The 17,500-nt window shown below is 41.1% G+C and overlaps 1 protein-coding gene and 2 pseudogenes across 3 annotated transcripts in view; 2 read left to right on the top strand and 1 right to left on the bottom strand.

Annotated features, from left to right (window-relative positions):
• The window catches only part of LOC138008238 (uncharacterized), a 2,867-nt gene extending 1,168 nt beyond the window's left edge, over positions 1-1,699 (top strand). For 2 of the 3 annotated variants that reach the window (XM_068855500.1, XM_068855503.1), the window contains exon 2: positions 1,088-1,699. In XM_068855500.1, coding sequence (XP_068711601.1) covers positions 1,088-1,614 — 527 coding nt within the window. In that variant the 3' untranslated portion in view covers positions 1,615-1,699. Of the gene's footprint in view, positions 1-636; positions 788-1,087 lie in introns of those variants that run through there. The other variant, XM_068855501.1, reaches the window with a different exon arrangement.
• Positions 1,700-4,471: 2,772 nt separating this feature from the next.
• On the top strand, positions 4,472-12,575 carry LOC138005947 (uncharacterized; annotated as a pseudogene).
• A 4,580-nt stretch (positions 12,576-17,155) lies between these two features.
• LOC138005946 (craniofacial development protein 2-like) overlaps positions 17,156-17,500 on the bottom strand; it is a 572-nt pseudogene continuing 227 nt past the window's right edge.

The following is a 17,500-nucleotide window of genomic DNA, read 5'->3' as shown; positions in this document are numbered from 1 at the left end:
TATTTTTTTATTGCGTGACAGTGAAAACGATCTATTAGAAAATATCTGTCTTCACGTCCATTCTTAGCAAATGGATAATGCATAAGTTTTTGGAAAAGTTCAGATGTTAATTCTGAAGCATAGATTGACTGTGTGTTGGGAAAAGACAGCAATTGCAAATATATATATAGAAGACGTGAGGAACGTCTACGCAGCTTCTAACACCGACAACGTCGCAGGAACGGAATTTTTCAAGAAACTAAATTGCCTGAAGCGCCTGTCACTCAATGTACGACATTTTTTGTCTCCCAGTGAGTGACAGCAAAGAAGCTTAGATCAGTTTATTCAATCTGATGCGCTTGCACTTAAGGGCGGAAGTCATTTTAAAAATTAGTTTTTACAGTAGTTGTAGTAAATCGAAGTAATTATTTTGATACAAGTATCTCATCAAACACTGGACCCCTTCCAGTTCATAGACCGCTCTCAGAAACAATGGTTTGTCTCCTGCTATCACTTCGGAGGCCAGTAATAAATCGTATCCCTTCAGGTTAGCAAACTCAATTTTCTTTGAGACTGTTCGGCAGAAATTTACATTCAAAGCATTCCCCTGACAAGTGTCACTTTCTTCCGCTTAGCGAGAAAATACGAGTTTTCCCTATTTAGTCGCTCCTGTCCAGTGACTGTTAAGCTGGTGATGATAAGTCAATGCTCAATCTCATCTCGACGTCAGTTTAACAGTAAAACCCATTGCACCCGCTACACTCAGGATCTGAATAGCTGGAGCAATTTATTCGTCCCCCACATCAAGGTAGGGTATTTCTTGAACTGCAGGAAAACTGTTTTGTCCCAAACAGACGTTTACTTTTTGTGCTAGATTTTTGAATGAATTTGTGAAATCTGCCTTTCTGCAGCAGAATTTTAGAAATTTGAATTCGGCGAAAATCCCATACATTCAGATGGCGTCAGAAACCGTGAAAAAAGGTCTATTAATTGGCTTCCCAAATTCTTGAATGTAGTATTCACAATGTTGGTGAGAAGGTGAAGTTCTATGCACTCCCACCGTTCAAGCTTTGTACTAACATCCTTTCTACTTGTTCTCCTGTTCAAGATTCTGAAGCCATGTTGTTCAAGTTCCTATTGTTATTCCTATTGGGTTTTCCTTTTCCAAGCCAAGCGTCTTCTAAGAACTGTCCTCAGTGGGTGAAGTTGAATAATTCGCCAGTCTGCTTCGGTGCCAAGGGAGACCAATTTGGTCGGTTCACCATCAATCGAAACGTCTTTGTAAGCCAATTCATGATCGTCCACCGCTCGGGAAAGGTGACGTGTAGACGCGATTACAGTGGCAGTTACTGGGGATGTGCACCGAATTCACCAACCCTTTTTACGATCTTGACTGACAGCAACAACAAGACCTTAGCCCCAGAAGCATCAAAAGTTGGCGGCGTAGGAACCTACGGTCTAGGAGGTTATGATTCTTCCTCCTCCGTCCTTGTCTTCTGTGAAAGCAAGAAACCTCATTGCGTACATGCCAACAACGAGCTGCGTCTGTGGTATGGAGAGGATTTGACAGGCTTCACCGAGAGCGATAACGCGGGGAAAACGTGCGCAGATGTGTATGGGCTGTTAGCTAACTAAGCAAAGACGCTCAGTCTCAGACTCAACTGTACTTGAAGGCAGTATACTCTTGTAGTTGTCAATTACAATAAAAAGTTTTCATTTTTTGACATTCAGTAGTAGATGATTTTTAAAAGATAACTGACGGATTATAACGCTAACGGTGGGGTCTGAATTTTACTTCACTCTTAGAGAAAGACAATTAATCTTGATGGTGGATCGAACGCAGATAACTATGATGCTCACTCCGCTATTGTATATGGTGTTATTCTTGGCCAACCAGTATCGCACATGCCAGTCGTTTAGTAAGGGTAACCTTAGTAATGAATCAGTGACTGTGTAATTTGGCCTGTTCTTTTAGTTGTGTATATCAAAATGTCTCTGTTACCTTCTTTAGATACAGGGGGAAATATTTAATGAGACGGATATCTTATCCTTCTAACGGAAGTTTCAATCCCTATGCCATCTCAAACAAGGAAGCCCACATGTACACTGTGAATGGAAATATATTTAAGGGAGGTGAAGCTGCTAACAAAGTGGAAGAAACAATCTTCTCAGTGATTGGTTCAACCCACCAGTTAGTAAAAATGTTCAAACCAACATAGGAAGAGAATTTCGAAATTTGATCGAGAGGTGCTTCCCACCGAACCATAAATTAAGAAAACTGTTTAACAAAAACAATCTTAAGCTAAGTTATAGTTGTTCACCAAACATAAAACAGATCATCGATGGACACAACCAAACCATCCTAAGCCAGAACATACCACCTCCACAACAAACACCCTCCAAACTCTGCAACTGCAGAATACCAGACAAATGCCCTTTGAAAGGACAATGCTTAGTCAAGGAAGTAGTGTATCAAGCCACCATCACGACCGCCGAAAGCACAGAGATGTACGTCGGCCTCACCGCCACTGAGTTCAAGCCGAGATGGCGAAACCACCAAATGTCATTCAAAAACGAAAGTAAAAAGAATGACACCGAACTTGGCAAACATCTATGGCAGCTAAAAGATCAAAAGAAAGACTTCGCAATCTCCTGGAAAATTCTAGCCAAGGCCAAATCTTATAGTAACCTTACTAAACGATGTAAGCTATGTAGTACCGAGAAATTCTATATTCTATATAAACCGGACATGGCAACGCTCAACAAACGTAATGAACTCGTATCGACTTGCAGGCACAAGCGAAATTTCACTTCTTTGTCTAAACTAATTAAGCCAGCACGGTACATAATTATTGGAATTACAAAGGTTTTAACAATTTGAATTCTGCCGATAACAGTAAGGTTTCTCCACCTCCCCAACTTAAGGTTTTCTTTGATAGAGTGCATGGTTTCATCGAAATTAAGCTTTTGCCTAAGGGCAACATCATACGTGAAATGCACGCCCAGGATTTTCACCGCCCTCTTAACTTATTTCATCATTCACATGTTTTGGAAGTTGATTCCCAAGAAAAAAATATCTCCGTCTTATCGTAATTAATGCGGAGGCCTGAACAATCCCCAAATTCTTCAGTTCTATCACGAAATCTATTGAATGATTGCTCATTTCTCACAAATCCTGTTAAATCATCTGCAAATATATGCAATTTGATGTCGTTGCCATCTACATTAACACCTCGAATACTTGCATCCCCACGTATTTTTATGGCTAAAACTTCTAAAACTGTAATAAAAAGGTATGGCAAAAGTGGATCACCCTGCCTAACGCCTCTTTGAATCGGAAAATGACCACTAGCAAATCCGTTATTAACAACACAATTAACTTGAAATATTCTGGTAAAAAGTACGAACCCACTGAATAAAGGAAGGACCAAAGCAAAAGGTGGAGAGTGTCTCATACAAAAAATTCCTATTCCCCGAGTCAAAGGCTTTCTGGAAATCAACGGCGACCATACGACCGTCAATTTTATGTCTTTCAGTGTACTCCAATACATCGTCAATTGTGCGTATCGCATCAAATACAGTTCTTCCTTTGACCTAGGCAGTCCGATTGTAATGAATAATACTAGGCAAGATAATTTGTAATCTTAAAGGAATCGCCTTAGATACTATTTTGGCATCAACATTGATCAGCGATATTGGCCTCCAATTGCTAATTTTTCTCTTGTCCTTCTCTTTTTTTTTTTTTCCGAAAGAGTTATGATAGCTTGTTTTTGCGAATTCGACAATTCACCATAATCACATGAACAGTTAAGGCTATCCACAAGGAGGTCACCTACTACATCCCAAAAAGCAGTATAAAATTCGATCGTAAGACCATCGTTTCCTGGTGATTTATTTTTCTGAAAAGATTGTAAACTCTTGAAACATTCCGAAGCAGTTAATTTTCCTTCACACATGCACAGCGTTGCCTCTTCATCTGACAGCTTTGATATTCCCGGATTGCCTAGAAAGGAATGTTTGTGTATTCCGACAAACATCTGAAAAATTAAGCTTTTTCCGAATCCTGTTGGCAAAACGGCCATTACATCTACACAGTTAAAGAGATGGCGCATTGACAGTTCTTGTTTCCTTTTCAATGTAAAACCAAGACCCCATTCGCTCAGCTTCAACACACGATTCAAAACCTTCCACATCCTCCACCATTGTCTTTGTCACGCTAGAACTAACAATAAATATTTTGCTCGAAAATTTGTCACCTGTCAATCATGGTGACTGTGCCGCACCAATCAGAAGCCCCCGTTCGTGGGCGAACGGGTTTTTCAAAAATAGGGGGTCTCCGAAGCTCTTCTGTCGAACAGGAACGCTTGCTACGCAGGCTAAGTATTAAGTAGCACAGTCCTCAATCCTGTAGTGTTAAAGCCACAGACAGATGATCACAGATGATTTACTACAACAGCATAAATTTAATTGGCCAGATAGAAATACTAATCCCTTTAATGAGTTTAAAATGGAACTATTAGCAGCAATGGCTTTTCCCACCTTATTTCCATATTCTAAAGGAGACCCAATTAATGCTGCTACAATACGCGAAGCAACCCTTGGAGAAAAAATAAAGCACCTAAATTAGATCAGAATATATTAATGGTGAATGGAGATACAGGTTTGCATTTAATATGATTCAAAGGCATAGACTACTTAGTCAGGGTAGCATTTTTTTAAAACAAAACCCTGGCGAAGCCAGATTAACCACAGAACAGCTTCAACAAATGCTTCAATCGAATACATAATTTATACTATATTTATGTCTAAGCTTATGCATTGTGCTAAAAATGTGAGTGGTAGCAGCAGCTATTGGTACAAAGCAAAAGAGCACTTAAGGGCCACCATTGCTCAAGTAGGACCACCAACAATTCTTTTCACTTTGTCATGTGCTGAGTATCTTTGGCTTGAATTTCATAATCTCATTGGTGATTCTGAATCTGGCAACATTCTGCCAGATATCAGGCAGCAACATGTTCTACAGAATCCACACATTTTAGACTGGATTTTTAATGAGAGAACTGATCGTTTTGTGAAGTACTGGTTGAAAGAGTCATTGGCATCCTCTTGGCATTGGTACAGGTATGAATATGCAGTTCAGAGAGGTTAAATTCATTGTCATGGAGTGGCTAGATTGCAAAATGATCCAGGGCTTTGTATACTTACTGAAGTGGCCTTACAAGGATTTTGGGCTACAAAACATATGAATGAACACAATAATAACCTGTCAAAGGAAGAACTTCAAGAATTACACAACAAGGAAATTCAAGGAAAAAAAGCAGAGTCTGTTGTTTGTCAATATGTTGACTTTTTATTGAGCACATGGAATCCTGTCAGATGCCATACCTCTCTTTGAAAGACAATCAAATGGAAGAGGACTATGTCAATCTACTGAATTTAGTTGAGAGACATACAACTTGCAGTACTGAGTATTGCCTGAAACAAAATGATAAATCTGAATTATGTTGCAGCTTTCATTTTCCTTTTGAGACCTGTACAAAAACAAGAGTAGGTTTTGAACCTGGAAATGCAAAATCTGGCCAACCAAGGTACAAAGCTACCATTATCACCAAGCGGAATCACTCCAGATTAAACCGGCACCAACCACTGCAACTACAACGATAGAGAGCAAATTGTGATATACAAATTGTTCTGACACTACCATGCTTGTTTGGAATATCTTGTTAAGTACACATCTAAGAAAAGGCCTCTTCATTTGTCAATAGTGCATTCACCAATGTTATGCAGAAAGTTTCTGACACAAGTGACATGCTAAGTGGTGTTAAGCAGATTATGATCAAAACTGTTGGACAAAGGGACTATTCCATACAAGAGGTAATGCACCACTTATTGTGTTATCGCAACCCATGAAGTTGTTACTGCATCTCTTGATGGCTCACGAAGAATTCAAATGACAAGAAATGCGGAATTTTGTACTATCCCATCCATGCTTGACAAATATAATTGTACGGTCAATTCCTGAAATATTAGAATACAACTTTTTGCAAATTACTTCTACCTTTCATCAAAAGGGATCAAAACTAGAAAGACGACCTGTAATAGTCAAAACATATCCAAATTATTCATCTAATCCACAAAATGAAAATTATGGGTTTTGTTTTGTGAACACCAGTTGCTGAAGTATAAACCCTGGGAGCACACACCAGATAATGCGTGGAATAATATGATCTTGAACAATGTGATGACACTTACAAAACATGTCCGAGTGAATTTCCTCTGCAGTGACTGTGGTAGGGCTTTAGTTCCTGGCTGGGAAATTGAATTACATAACTTAAACGCGTCTGTAAAGCTACAAAATAAAGATTTGGAGGCAGAAGCCAATGTTGAAAAAGAAAAGGAAGAATGGATGTTGATGGAGTCAATATTGAATCTTCAGGCCATTCCTAGAAATAATGAAGAAGGTCATGTCTTAGTCCCTGAAGGATATTGTCACAATATTCGTGAGCACTTTGAAGAAAATGAACTAAATTCAATGGCATTATGGTTACTAAACAATCAAAAAACCATGAATGATCCGCAGTGGAAAATGACTTCACAGGTAATAGATATTTCCAGTTTCGGTGAAAATCACAGTCTGGCATGCAACATAATATTTAATCACTTTGACATTGGCGATGAAAAGCCAATACATCTTATCAAAGGGATTGCAGGTTCAGGAAAAAGCAGGTACTAGCTTAATACTGGAAAGGCATCTTATAATGTAAATGGCATAACCTTGCATTCCTTTCTGAAATTGCCAATTGGTACCAAAAGGCTTTCAGAATTAAAAGGAATAGCTTTGCAACAGCTTCAAAATAATCTTGAAAATGTTAGGTATATTATTATTGCTGAATATTCTTTTGTTGGCCAGAATTTACTGGGATGTATTGATTGTAGATGCAGGCAAGCAACAGGCCAAGCAGACAAAACTTTTGGTAGTCTTTCTGTTATTCTTGTTGGTGATATAGCACAGTTATCCCCTATTGGTGACAAACCATGTTGTTATTGTAAAAAAAAAAAAGAAAAGAAAAAAAAAGAACGTTTGACGGTTGCTAATTTTAGTGTATGCACACTGACACCTCTTCACAGGAATATTTAATTAAGCTTCCCATTGGGTGATAGTGTTTTTCTTTTGTTATTCAAACTATTGTTTTTCGTTTCAATTTAAGTTTAAATAGCTTATTCTGTTGTATCTTTTTCATGTGTAACCTTCGGCGAGTGAAGAGAAGTTTTGTTTTACGTTGCGAAAAAGAAAAGGTTATGGGCCCAGGACGATGTTGTCAACTGATTGAGATGAGTTGTGGTTGAGCTGAACAACTTTTGTGCTTTTTGGATTTACGAGTAGGTTTTTGAATTTATGACCACTTCGATTTCAAGTTTGCTGTTTGGATGAGTCATGGAGGAGAAATGGTCGATCGAGAAACTTAACGGGAGTAACTGGAACACTTGGAAATTCCAGATGAAACATTTACTTATGGCGAATGAATTATGGAGTCTTGTGGATGGTTCAGAAGTCCTAGCAAGCGAAGCGACAGCAGCGGCGGCTGCACTTTTCCAGTCGCGGTTACACAAAGCGTTCTCGACAATTGTATTGGCGATTGACAGTGTTCAGCTTTACTTGGTCACCTCGTGCGAAGAACCTAAACAAGCATGAGATGCCTTGAAAAACCACTTCGAGCGAGAGACCCTCGCGAACAAATTGCTTCTGAAAAAGCAGTATTTTCGCTCTGAAATGAAAGAAGGTACATCGGTTGATCAACATTTAAAGCACATGAAGGATATTGCTGATAAACTTGCGGCAATTGCAGCACCTATTTCTGAAGAGGATCAAGTTGTCACTTTGTTAGGAAGTTTACCGAGGAGTTTTGCTTCCCTTGTCACCGCCATTGAAGCTAGAATGGATGGTGTTAGCCTGGATTATGTTCAGCAAGCACTCATACACGAGGAAATGAAGCAGTTAGAGCTATCCGGTGATTTGAATGGAGCTGAGTGAGCACTGATGGGGGCCTTAAAGAGAAATACGTCACGGGACCGACCGACATGTTATGGATGTGGTAATGTGGGTCACATTCACCGTTACTGTCCAAACGATTTACTCACATGTTTTGGATGTGGTGATGTCGGTCATATTCAGCGTTATTGTCCCAGGAAGCGTAAATGGCACAAAGCAAAAATAGCCGAGAGTAAGAAGAGCCGACAGGAAAATTCTGACGTCGATGGTGAAGATGTTTATGCTGCAGCTTTCATGGCGTTTGCTGGAAACGTTAAGTCTGCGGATAAAGAATGCTATCCATGGCTGATCGACTCACGTGCATCAAGTCATATGACAAAAGAGAAGCACGTTTTGATTAATTTCCAGGAATTTGAAGACCCTGAAAACGTTGCTCTAGGAGACGGTCGTGTTGTGAAAGCATTGGGATCTGGACGCGTTCAAATGAATATGCTGTTTCCAGGAACTGAGGCTAAGAAAGCTGTCTTGCATGACGTGCTGTATGTGCCTAAACTCACCTGCAATCTGTTTTCTGTACGAGCTGCAGTTGCTAAGGGTAATGCTGTCAAATTTGGCCCTAATAAATGTTGTATCTGGGATGAGAATGGAAAGCTTCGTGGAAAGGGGTCACTGGCTGATAAACTCTATCAACTAGATTGCCAAGTTGTCTCTTCTGGGTATGCCTCAGTTGCGCAATCTCGTAGCGACTTCTGGCATCAACGTCTCGGGCACGTGCACGAGTCACGCCTCAAGAAGTGTGTTCAGAATGAATGTGTGCAAGGGTTTGACATCGAGAGAATTACTGAATTGCCATTTTGCGAAGGATGTTTGGCAGGAAAGATGTGTCGAAACCGTTTCCCACAGTGGGAAAGATTTGGTCGACGCGTAAACTACAGCTGGTGCATAGTGACGTGTGTGGTCCAATGCAAACACAGTCGATTGGAGGAGCAAAGTATTTTGTCACATTTATCGATGATTACACTCGGTGCTGCGCTGTATACTTTATGAAACACAAATCAGAAGTGTTTGACAAATTTAAAGAGTTTGAGGCCACAACTACCAGCGATGCCGGCAGAGCGATAGGAACTTTGCGGACTGACAATGGTGGCGAGTATTTGTCATCTGCATTTCAAAACTATCTGAAGGAGAGAGGAATTAGACACGAGTTGACAGTGCCACACTCACCCCAACAAAATGGTGTATCAGAACGAATGAATCGAGCTTTGGTTGAGTCAGCACGCTCAATGATTGCTCATGCAGGATTATCGAACATTTTTTGGGCCGAAGCTATCTCTGCAGCTGCGTATGTGAGAAATCGGCTTCCCACAACGACCCTAAAAGAAAGAGAAACTCCTTATGAGCGGTGGTATGGGAGGAAACCGGATGTGAACCACTTTCGAGTATTTGGATGTATGGCCTACGCTCACGTGCCAGATTGCGAACGGCGAAAGCTGGATACGAAGTCAAAAAGGATGCGTTTCGTGGGCTACAGCTTGACGTCAAAGGGAAATCGTCTTTTTGATGAGACGAACCAAAAGCTCTATATCCGGAGAGATGTTGAGTTTAACGAGAGTGATTTCGGCCAGAATTCAGCCACGACTACAGAGCCAGACCCAAAGAGCACGCAGGTGAAGCAGAATGCGGACACCATTGCAAAAGACGAAGAAGAAGAAGAAGAAGAAGCAGAAATTAGGAGATAAGAGAAAGAAGAACAGCAAGAACCCCGAAGATCTGAGAGAACACATAAAACACCTGTCAGATATGGTTATGAAAATATGCAGACGCCGCAACCGACCGCGTGCACCATGTTGCCTATCATCTAAGTGAGGTAGATGAGCCTTCAACCATACAAGAAGCAAAGTCGAGTGATCATGCTGCAGAGTGGAAAGTAGCTACGGACGCAGAGTACAATTCTCTGATTGAGAACAAGACATGGAAGTTGGTTGAATTACCCCCGGGTCGGAAAGCTATAGGATGCAAATGGGTGTTTAAGCTGAAGCATGATGTAGACGGTAGAGTGGAACGTTTTAAAGCACGCCTAGTAGCCAAGGGTTACGCGCAGAAACATGGGATTGATTATGATGAAATTTTTTCGCCTGTAGTTCGTTTCTCTTCAATCCGTTTTTTGCTTGCGTTTGCAGTCCAGCATGATCTCCTGATTCATCAGATGGACGTTAAGACAGCTTTTCTTAATGGCAAACTCAATGAAGAAATTTACACGCAGCAACCGGAAGGATATGTGAAACCCGGAGAAGAGCATCTGGTATGCAAGATAGAGAAGTCGCTATATGGATTAAAGCAGTCGTCCCGGTGTTGGAATAAAGCTTTCAGGGAAAGTGTTGAAAAGGTTGGTTTTACTCAAACCACAGCAGATCCCTGTGTGTTCATCAGAAAGAAGGATACGCTCACAATCATCGCAATCCACGTCGATGATCTTATGATACTAGCGGAAAACATTTTCGAGATGCAACTTAAGGACAGCTTAAACTTGCAGTTTAAGATGAAAGATATGGGGGAGCTGCATTACTATGTGGGAATTTGTATCGTTCAAGACAAGGAAAGAAAGCAAGTCTATCTTCATCAAGGGCAATACATCGAAAAGATGCTCAAGACGTTTGGGCAAACAGAAGCGAAAACGGTGTCCACACCTGCTGATTTGAACGTCAAACTGCAAAAGGATGATGGTGTTAGCAGACCAGTCGATACGATCTCGTACCAGTCCATCGTTGGGAGCTTACTTTATGCTGCAATCACAACTCGTCCGGACATCGCCCAAGCAGTGGGAGTTGTGTCGAAGTTTTGTGCAAATCCTACACAAAGTCACTTAACTGCTGCAAAACGGATTCTCAGATATCTGAAAGGAACTGTATACCTTGGCCTGAGTTACAAGAAGTGTGCTGATGGAAACTTGATTGGTTACTCAGATGCTGATTGGGCGGGTGATGTGGATGACCGTCACTCCACTTCAGGAAACGTGTTTTTATTGGCTAAGAGAGCAGTGAGCTGGCTGAGCAAGAAACAGGCCACCGTTGCGCTGTTGACAGCAGAAGCTGAGTATGTAGCCCTTAGTACGGCCACTCAGGAAGCAATTTGGCTTCGAAGGTTACTCACAGATGTAGGAAAACCTCTTGCAGAACCCGTTGTAATCAATGAAGACAACCAAGGAGCTATTGCAATGGCAAAGAATCCTGTGGGTCATGCTAGGACCAAGCACATTGATATACGCTATCATTTCGTTCGCGAAGAAGTGCAAGACGGAGCGATTATTTTAAAAGACGTAGCCACTGATGAGATGATTGCGGACATTCTGACGAAGCTGTTACTTAAGCATCCCTTCGAGAAGCTTGTCATCCAACTAGGAATGAAAACTGTCAAATAAGCAACGTCAAGAGTGGGAGTGTTGTTATTGTAAAAAAAAAAAGAAAAGAAAAAAGGAACGTTTGACGATTGCTAATTTTTAATGTATGCACACTGACACCTCTTCACAGGAATATTTAATTAAGCTTCCCATTGGGTGAAAGTATTTTTCTTTTGTTATTCAAACTATTGTTTTTCGTTTCAATTTAAGTTTAAATAGCTTATTCTGTTGTACCTTTTTCATGTGTAACCTTCGGCGAGTGAAGAGAAGTTTTGTTTTACGTTGCGAAAAATAAAAGACCACTCTTTCATACTATGCCAAACACGGATAAGCAAAGTCACCTGATGTAGAAAGAGTTCAAACAAGTTGTCACATTAACAGTTAATCATAGCGTTGATGGAGACAGCAATGATCAAGGCCTTTTCAGAGAACTTCTTCTCAGAGCACGTAATGGTAAATCAACATTAGCTGGCTGGCATACATTACTAACTAGAACTCCTGAAAATGTAACAAATATTGATGAATTTATATCATCATCAATAAAGCTTTACTACATGTATCTCAAGTCTAAAGTAGCGGAAATCAACATAACCAAGCTACGAAGTCAATAAAATTAGCCAATAGGAACAATTAAAGCACGTCACTCGAGTGGTGCTCAAACACTTAGTTCTGATGAGATGGGAGGCCTAGAACCTGTCATATACTTGACCAAAGGTGCGACAGTTACGCTCACTATGAACATATGCACGAAAGTTGGCCTTTGGAATGGGGCACTAGGAACTGTAATAGATTTCGTTTATGCTAAAGATCAAGCTCCTCCTACCCTGCCAATTTGTGTTCTTGTCCAGTTTGATGAAGATTATAGTGGGCCTTCGGCATCTGCAAAATTTCCTAGATGTGTTCCAATTTCCCCAGTGACACAGGTTTCACAAAACGTAGGGCAAAGATGTGAAAGACAACAGTTGCCATTAAGGTTAGCATCACGGGCAATGACTATTCATAAAAGACAAGGAATGACTCCAAAGAAACTAAGCCTGGGTTGATCTTGGAACGTCAGAGAAAACATCGGGTATGATGTATGTTGCACTTAGTAGGGTTAAGAAACTTGAAGATCTTATTGTTGAGCCAATGACACTGGAAAGACTGGAAGCTTCTAAAAAATCAACTAATTTAAAGTTCAGATTAGAAGAAGAAAAGGGTCTCAGCTGATTTGTTGGCTAATGAAAGCCTAAACTCACATCATTCTTAAATCATCTTAGTATACATTTGTGGTATTTGTAGATACTATTTTAAAACATGTGAAAACTTGTAAATTATACAGGCATAAATGTTTAAGGGATCAAAATCAAGTTAGCTTGGATCTCATGCCCTTATAGTGACTGGGGGAAGACAGTTTTGGCAAACCTTTGCAACTTCGTCCTATTCTTTGAGAAAAACAAATACCTCGTACGAACATTAAAATTCTAGACAGTTAAATATCCTCTCGCGATATGGTTTACATATATTGCTATGCTCTTCTGACAGATCTCCAATAAGCAAATCATGTCAAAAGACAACACAAACACAGGTAAGTACCTGTCTGTAGTTTTAAATGTGTGAACGCTTTAACCTCAAACTGAATAAACAGGAACCATATTCCTGGAGGGGGGGGGGGGGGGGGGAGTGGTACACCAGTATACCCGAAAAAAATTCGCCAAAATATCCAAAATTAATGGACGCATTGTATACTGTATACCTGAAATGAGTATTTAGTGAAACATGCACATATTTGGTTGTCTTACCTTTTTAGCAATCCGCTTATAAGAAACAGACATGCATCATTCACTATGCATTTAATTACAAATTCTCAGTCAGTTAATCCACAGTGGCTCGAACCGTCATTACTTTCTCACGATAACAGATCACAAGAAGGTCACATGTCAGGTTGAATAGAAAGATGGTTGGCTATGGATAGGGAATGTTAATCCTCGTAGTTCATGATAGTTGAGGTTCGTTGGTTTTCTTGAGAGGCCCATAGCTGAATGGTTAAAAGAGGTCAAGAAAGAGGTTGCTGTAATGTTCACAGTGAGGGTCTCGATCAATAAACTTTACCTCATCCCAAAACCAATAGTGGTCGGTCTGCTGGGGTCTGGTCACGGGCGAGTCATGTCTTTGATTCTCTTATGCATAAATCTCCCTGTTTCCTCGATGTCAGCGATGTAGACTGCGCCATAGGGAATCTTGTAAACCACGCCATCTTGTTTAACCAGATCGATGGTTATAAAATGTTCCTAGAAATTTTGTCATCTGTTGTCTTATGCGCAGAAACTTTTTCTGGTCCTAAGTAAAAAAATAAGTTGAGGTGCGATTTTGCCTTAATCGTTTAATAAAATACAAAGGCGCTTGCCGTTGCTGCCGTTCCCCTGCTTTTGTTGGGTCTGTTGGATTGCTTATCAGTTTTGTCCTCTCTTTCATTCAAATCATCATCAGCGTCAAGTTCCGGTTCTTTAAAAGGGAGAACCGTTGTCTTCCGATGCGTGCAACGACGCTAAAAAAAAGGTAGTAATCGTTCTCTTCAGTCTCGATAGTGTCATCTGCAATCTACTTAACATTTACAGTTCCCTTCATGCCATCTTTGGAAACTATGTGTTCTTTCTCAGTGGTTGTAAACAGAAGGGGGTCGGCCAAGTGCTGTGTGTACCACTCTGTTCAAACATGTGCAATATGGTCGTCACCTGGCAGGTCTTCAAGAAGTTTCACAACGAGCTTCTTCTTCTTCGTTGGTCTACAGATCTGTGGATACAACAAATATGTTTCTTGGGTATGCAGAATTTCTCTGTCTTTGCCAGAATGTTCCCTCTCCTTGTTTTCACCTGTGCTGTAGCGCATTGAAGTCTACAGTCTTCTTCTTGGCAGGCAAGGCTTCGTACACGTTTAAGGGTAGTGTTCCAGGCTTGTCTTTGGTTAAGAAATTTCTTGTCGCGTTTACATGGATTGATACCCACTGTAGAAGCTCAGCGATCTGCTTTGTTGCTAAGCAACCCTTACCGGGTTTTGGTAGTTTCGCTAACTCCGAAAACTGGATGAGAATATCTTTCATCGAGGGCTGCAAATAGTAGGAAGCCTTTGGTTTAGTAAAATAGTTAAATGGATTCTTCGTTACTCATTTGAGCAATTCATTTTTTGCATCTTGGAAAACGCTGGCAAAAATCTAGCACTGTTAAGTTTTCTTCAAAAAGTGTCAGTAAACTTCGAATTTCGATGTCCTTCAAGTACTCTGGATTGAGGTGGATTACATCTTCGTTAAGGCTGTTGAGACCTAGAAGGATCATTTCAACACAGTTTAAAGTTGTCGAAGACAGAGTTCCATCTGGTCCTTGCGTATCCGCTGTACCTTCAAAGATGCTTTTTCGAGAAAAGAGTAATAACTCTGGGTTAGATCGATAACTTCTTCCAAACCACTAACGTCATCTGAAGTCAACTGGAATGCCGTTAAGAACTTCCAAAGATTTTCGAGAAAAGCCGTCAAAGCAAGTATGCTAGTGATCATTTTCAGTCTTCCGATGCTAGTATCGAATACATAAACTGTGTCGGCACCTTCTTCACAGCAAACAGCAGTCGGTTAAAAAAAGCTAGCTGGCGCTTGCTTCGCCGCCGTCTTTGGTCCCGTTTCTTCCAGATCCAGCCAAAACTGTCTCTTTATTGACATCCTCTTTGAACTCTTTCACCTTGCGATCACCCCTATCAACCATAACTACAGTACCATCCATCTTTGCACATATTCCATGGATCCTTTGAAGGTCTTCACTTCCATTACTTAACATGCATTCACTGTAACTTGTTGCAAGGTTAACTTTGAAGAGTCCCCCGTTGTCTGCAGACGAGGAAACGAACAATTCTGAGTCCCTTTTTGTTCTAACAATGCCAAACAAACTGTCCACTATAAGATCAATAGAGCGAAGAACATTTGCGTTGGCTTTTAAACCATTAATTGCCAGAGAAATTTCATAAACCTCCCCAGACATTTCTGCAGCATATTATTTGTCAGTTCCTTGCTCTGAAAAGAAACGGCCGTGGCCTGTATGGTTGGCTGGTTTACAATTTCTACGGTGTGGAGCTTGGTTTGTCCATCTCTGTCATTTGTAGGATTGGCATTCATCCAGATACTAAGGGCTTTTTGCAATTTTCCCTTTTTTGAATTGTTCCCTGGTGGCAATAAGTAACGATCTTTAAGGGCTTTTCGAAGCTGCTTCACAGTCATTTTATCGGGGTCCAAAAAATGGTCCCCAGTGAAATCAGAGCACACGATTTGCTGCTTTCCAACGTTGGCGATTAAAAGCAGTCCATGGCTGTAGGTTATAGCCACAGGGCAACTTAGGCCAGCGACAATCTCCACTACATCGACGGGGTAGTGAAGGCGAGCGGAGAGAATCTTTTCTTTCTCTTTGTCAGCTACCAATAACGTCCCTCAAGATGCTGGACAAACACTGACTGGACTTTTTAAAACACCTTCCTTATTGCCATCATAAAGGGGGTACACTTCCGGGACTAACGTCTGTACAATCCAGTTTACCCTCTGAAGTCCCTTCCTTACTTCTGGGGAGCAAATTTCGACTACTGTGTCTACAGCTATGCGATCTCTATTACGGCATGCAGCTAATGATAAATGCGGCAGAAGAACCTCTTTCAGTACGGGATCCGTCCTTGCTGTCCGCAGTAGAACAAGGTTAACTCGGTATCCGTCAACAAGTCGATACCAATTGGCAAATGATGCACGATCATTCTTTGCTACATGCACAGGATCTGGGAAAGCTGTTACCAAATCTGTATCAGTCTGTTGTTGAATCGGTGTCAGTCAGCCTCTTTGTCAAAATGGTCTGCAAATTTTTGTTTTTCGACTCACTGACCATTACCCATGCCAAACAAACCATCTTAACACATTCTCGATCTTTCTCGAGGCACTCTTTACTCGCAAGTAGTGCGGGGTGGACAAACTTGTGTCTTCCTGAGCATTCAGTACACACTTCCCCATGGCTGATGCAATTTTGACAAACTGACTGGCAATGGCCCTGGCCTTTTAAAATAGTTCCCTGAAACGCCATTTTGCTATGCCTTAAGCAAGAAAGACAATTTTGCACGCAGCTGACAGCACTCATTGATTGCTCCAACTGTTCTTCACCGCTAACTTCACTGGGAAGAAAGTGAACTCCAACAGGAATAGCAATTTTCCCATCTAGTCTTTCAACACAGAGGCAGTGTGCTTCCTTAACGAGAATTTCTTTAACTCCTCAGCTGTTGGCGAGGGGTTGTCCCTGGGGAATTGTAAACCAATCGGGACTGTTGCGCCAATAACCTTCGCCTGGTTTCAGAGCAACGCCGTCCTCTTGGAGAGATACCGCAAACAGCTTCAGCTTAGATTCCGGATTAATGAAAATTGGCACAATACCACTGTTTGTATCGGCTAAAATGCTTAGAAAGTTTTGAACCAATGGCCAATATATACCACTATCAGTGGTGTATCTTCCCTTACCTCGCTTTTGTCTTGTCGTTCGTCCTGGCGAGGGCCAGTTCCAAGTGATCCAATCGAATTTATGATTATTGGCTTTACGTTCTCCCGCTGTTTTATAAAAGCCTGGTCCACGGAGAAGATGCACTGTTGCCTCGTGGTTATAGTATTCGATGATGTCTAAGAACTCCAAAATTTCGGGATCCCATTGGAACTGGCCTTCTCTGGAGGAAGAAGAATTTGTCGAAACAACAAATTCCACAGCGTTCTTTATTAGTTTGTAGAATATGTGTTGCGTAGATAGTTATCCAGTTTCCAGGAACTCTTGCAGCTTCTCGCACACTGGATCAGTAAATTTATAAATCCTCTCCTTACTCTTCCTCTCTGTACTACATAGCGTCAGCCTAACCTTTCCCATAACCATGTGATGGTCCGAGTTGGCGTCTGCCCCTCTCATTGCTCGAGTGTCCATCAGCGAACCTCTGTATCTACCATTGATGATGATATGGTCGATTTGATTCTGATCCCTTGCATTCGGGGAGGTCCACGTGATCTTATGAATGTCTCTACGCTTGAATAGAGAGCCACCGATCACCAAATCGCTGTCGCCACAGAACCTCGCCAACCTCTCTCCGTTCTCGTTCATTCT

This window comes from Montipora foliosa, chromosome 6 (assembly GCF_036669935.1).
Source record: "Montipora foliosa isolate CH-2021 chromosome 6, ASM3666993v2, whole genome shotgun sequence".
Taxonomy (NCBI): Eukaryota; Metazoa; Cnidaria; class Anthozoa; order Scleractinia; family Acroporidae; genus Montipora; species Montipora foliosa.
This window is presented reverse-complemented; position numbering and strand designations above follow the sequence as displayed.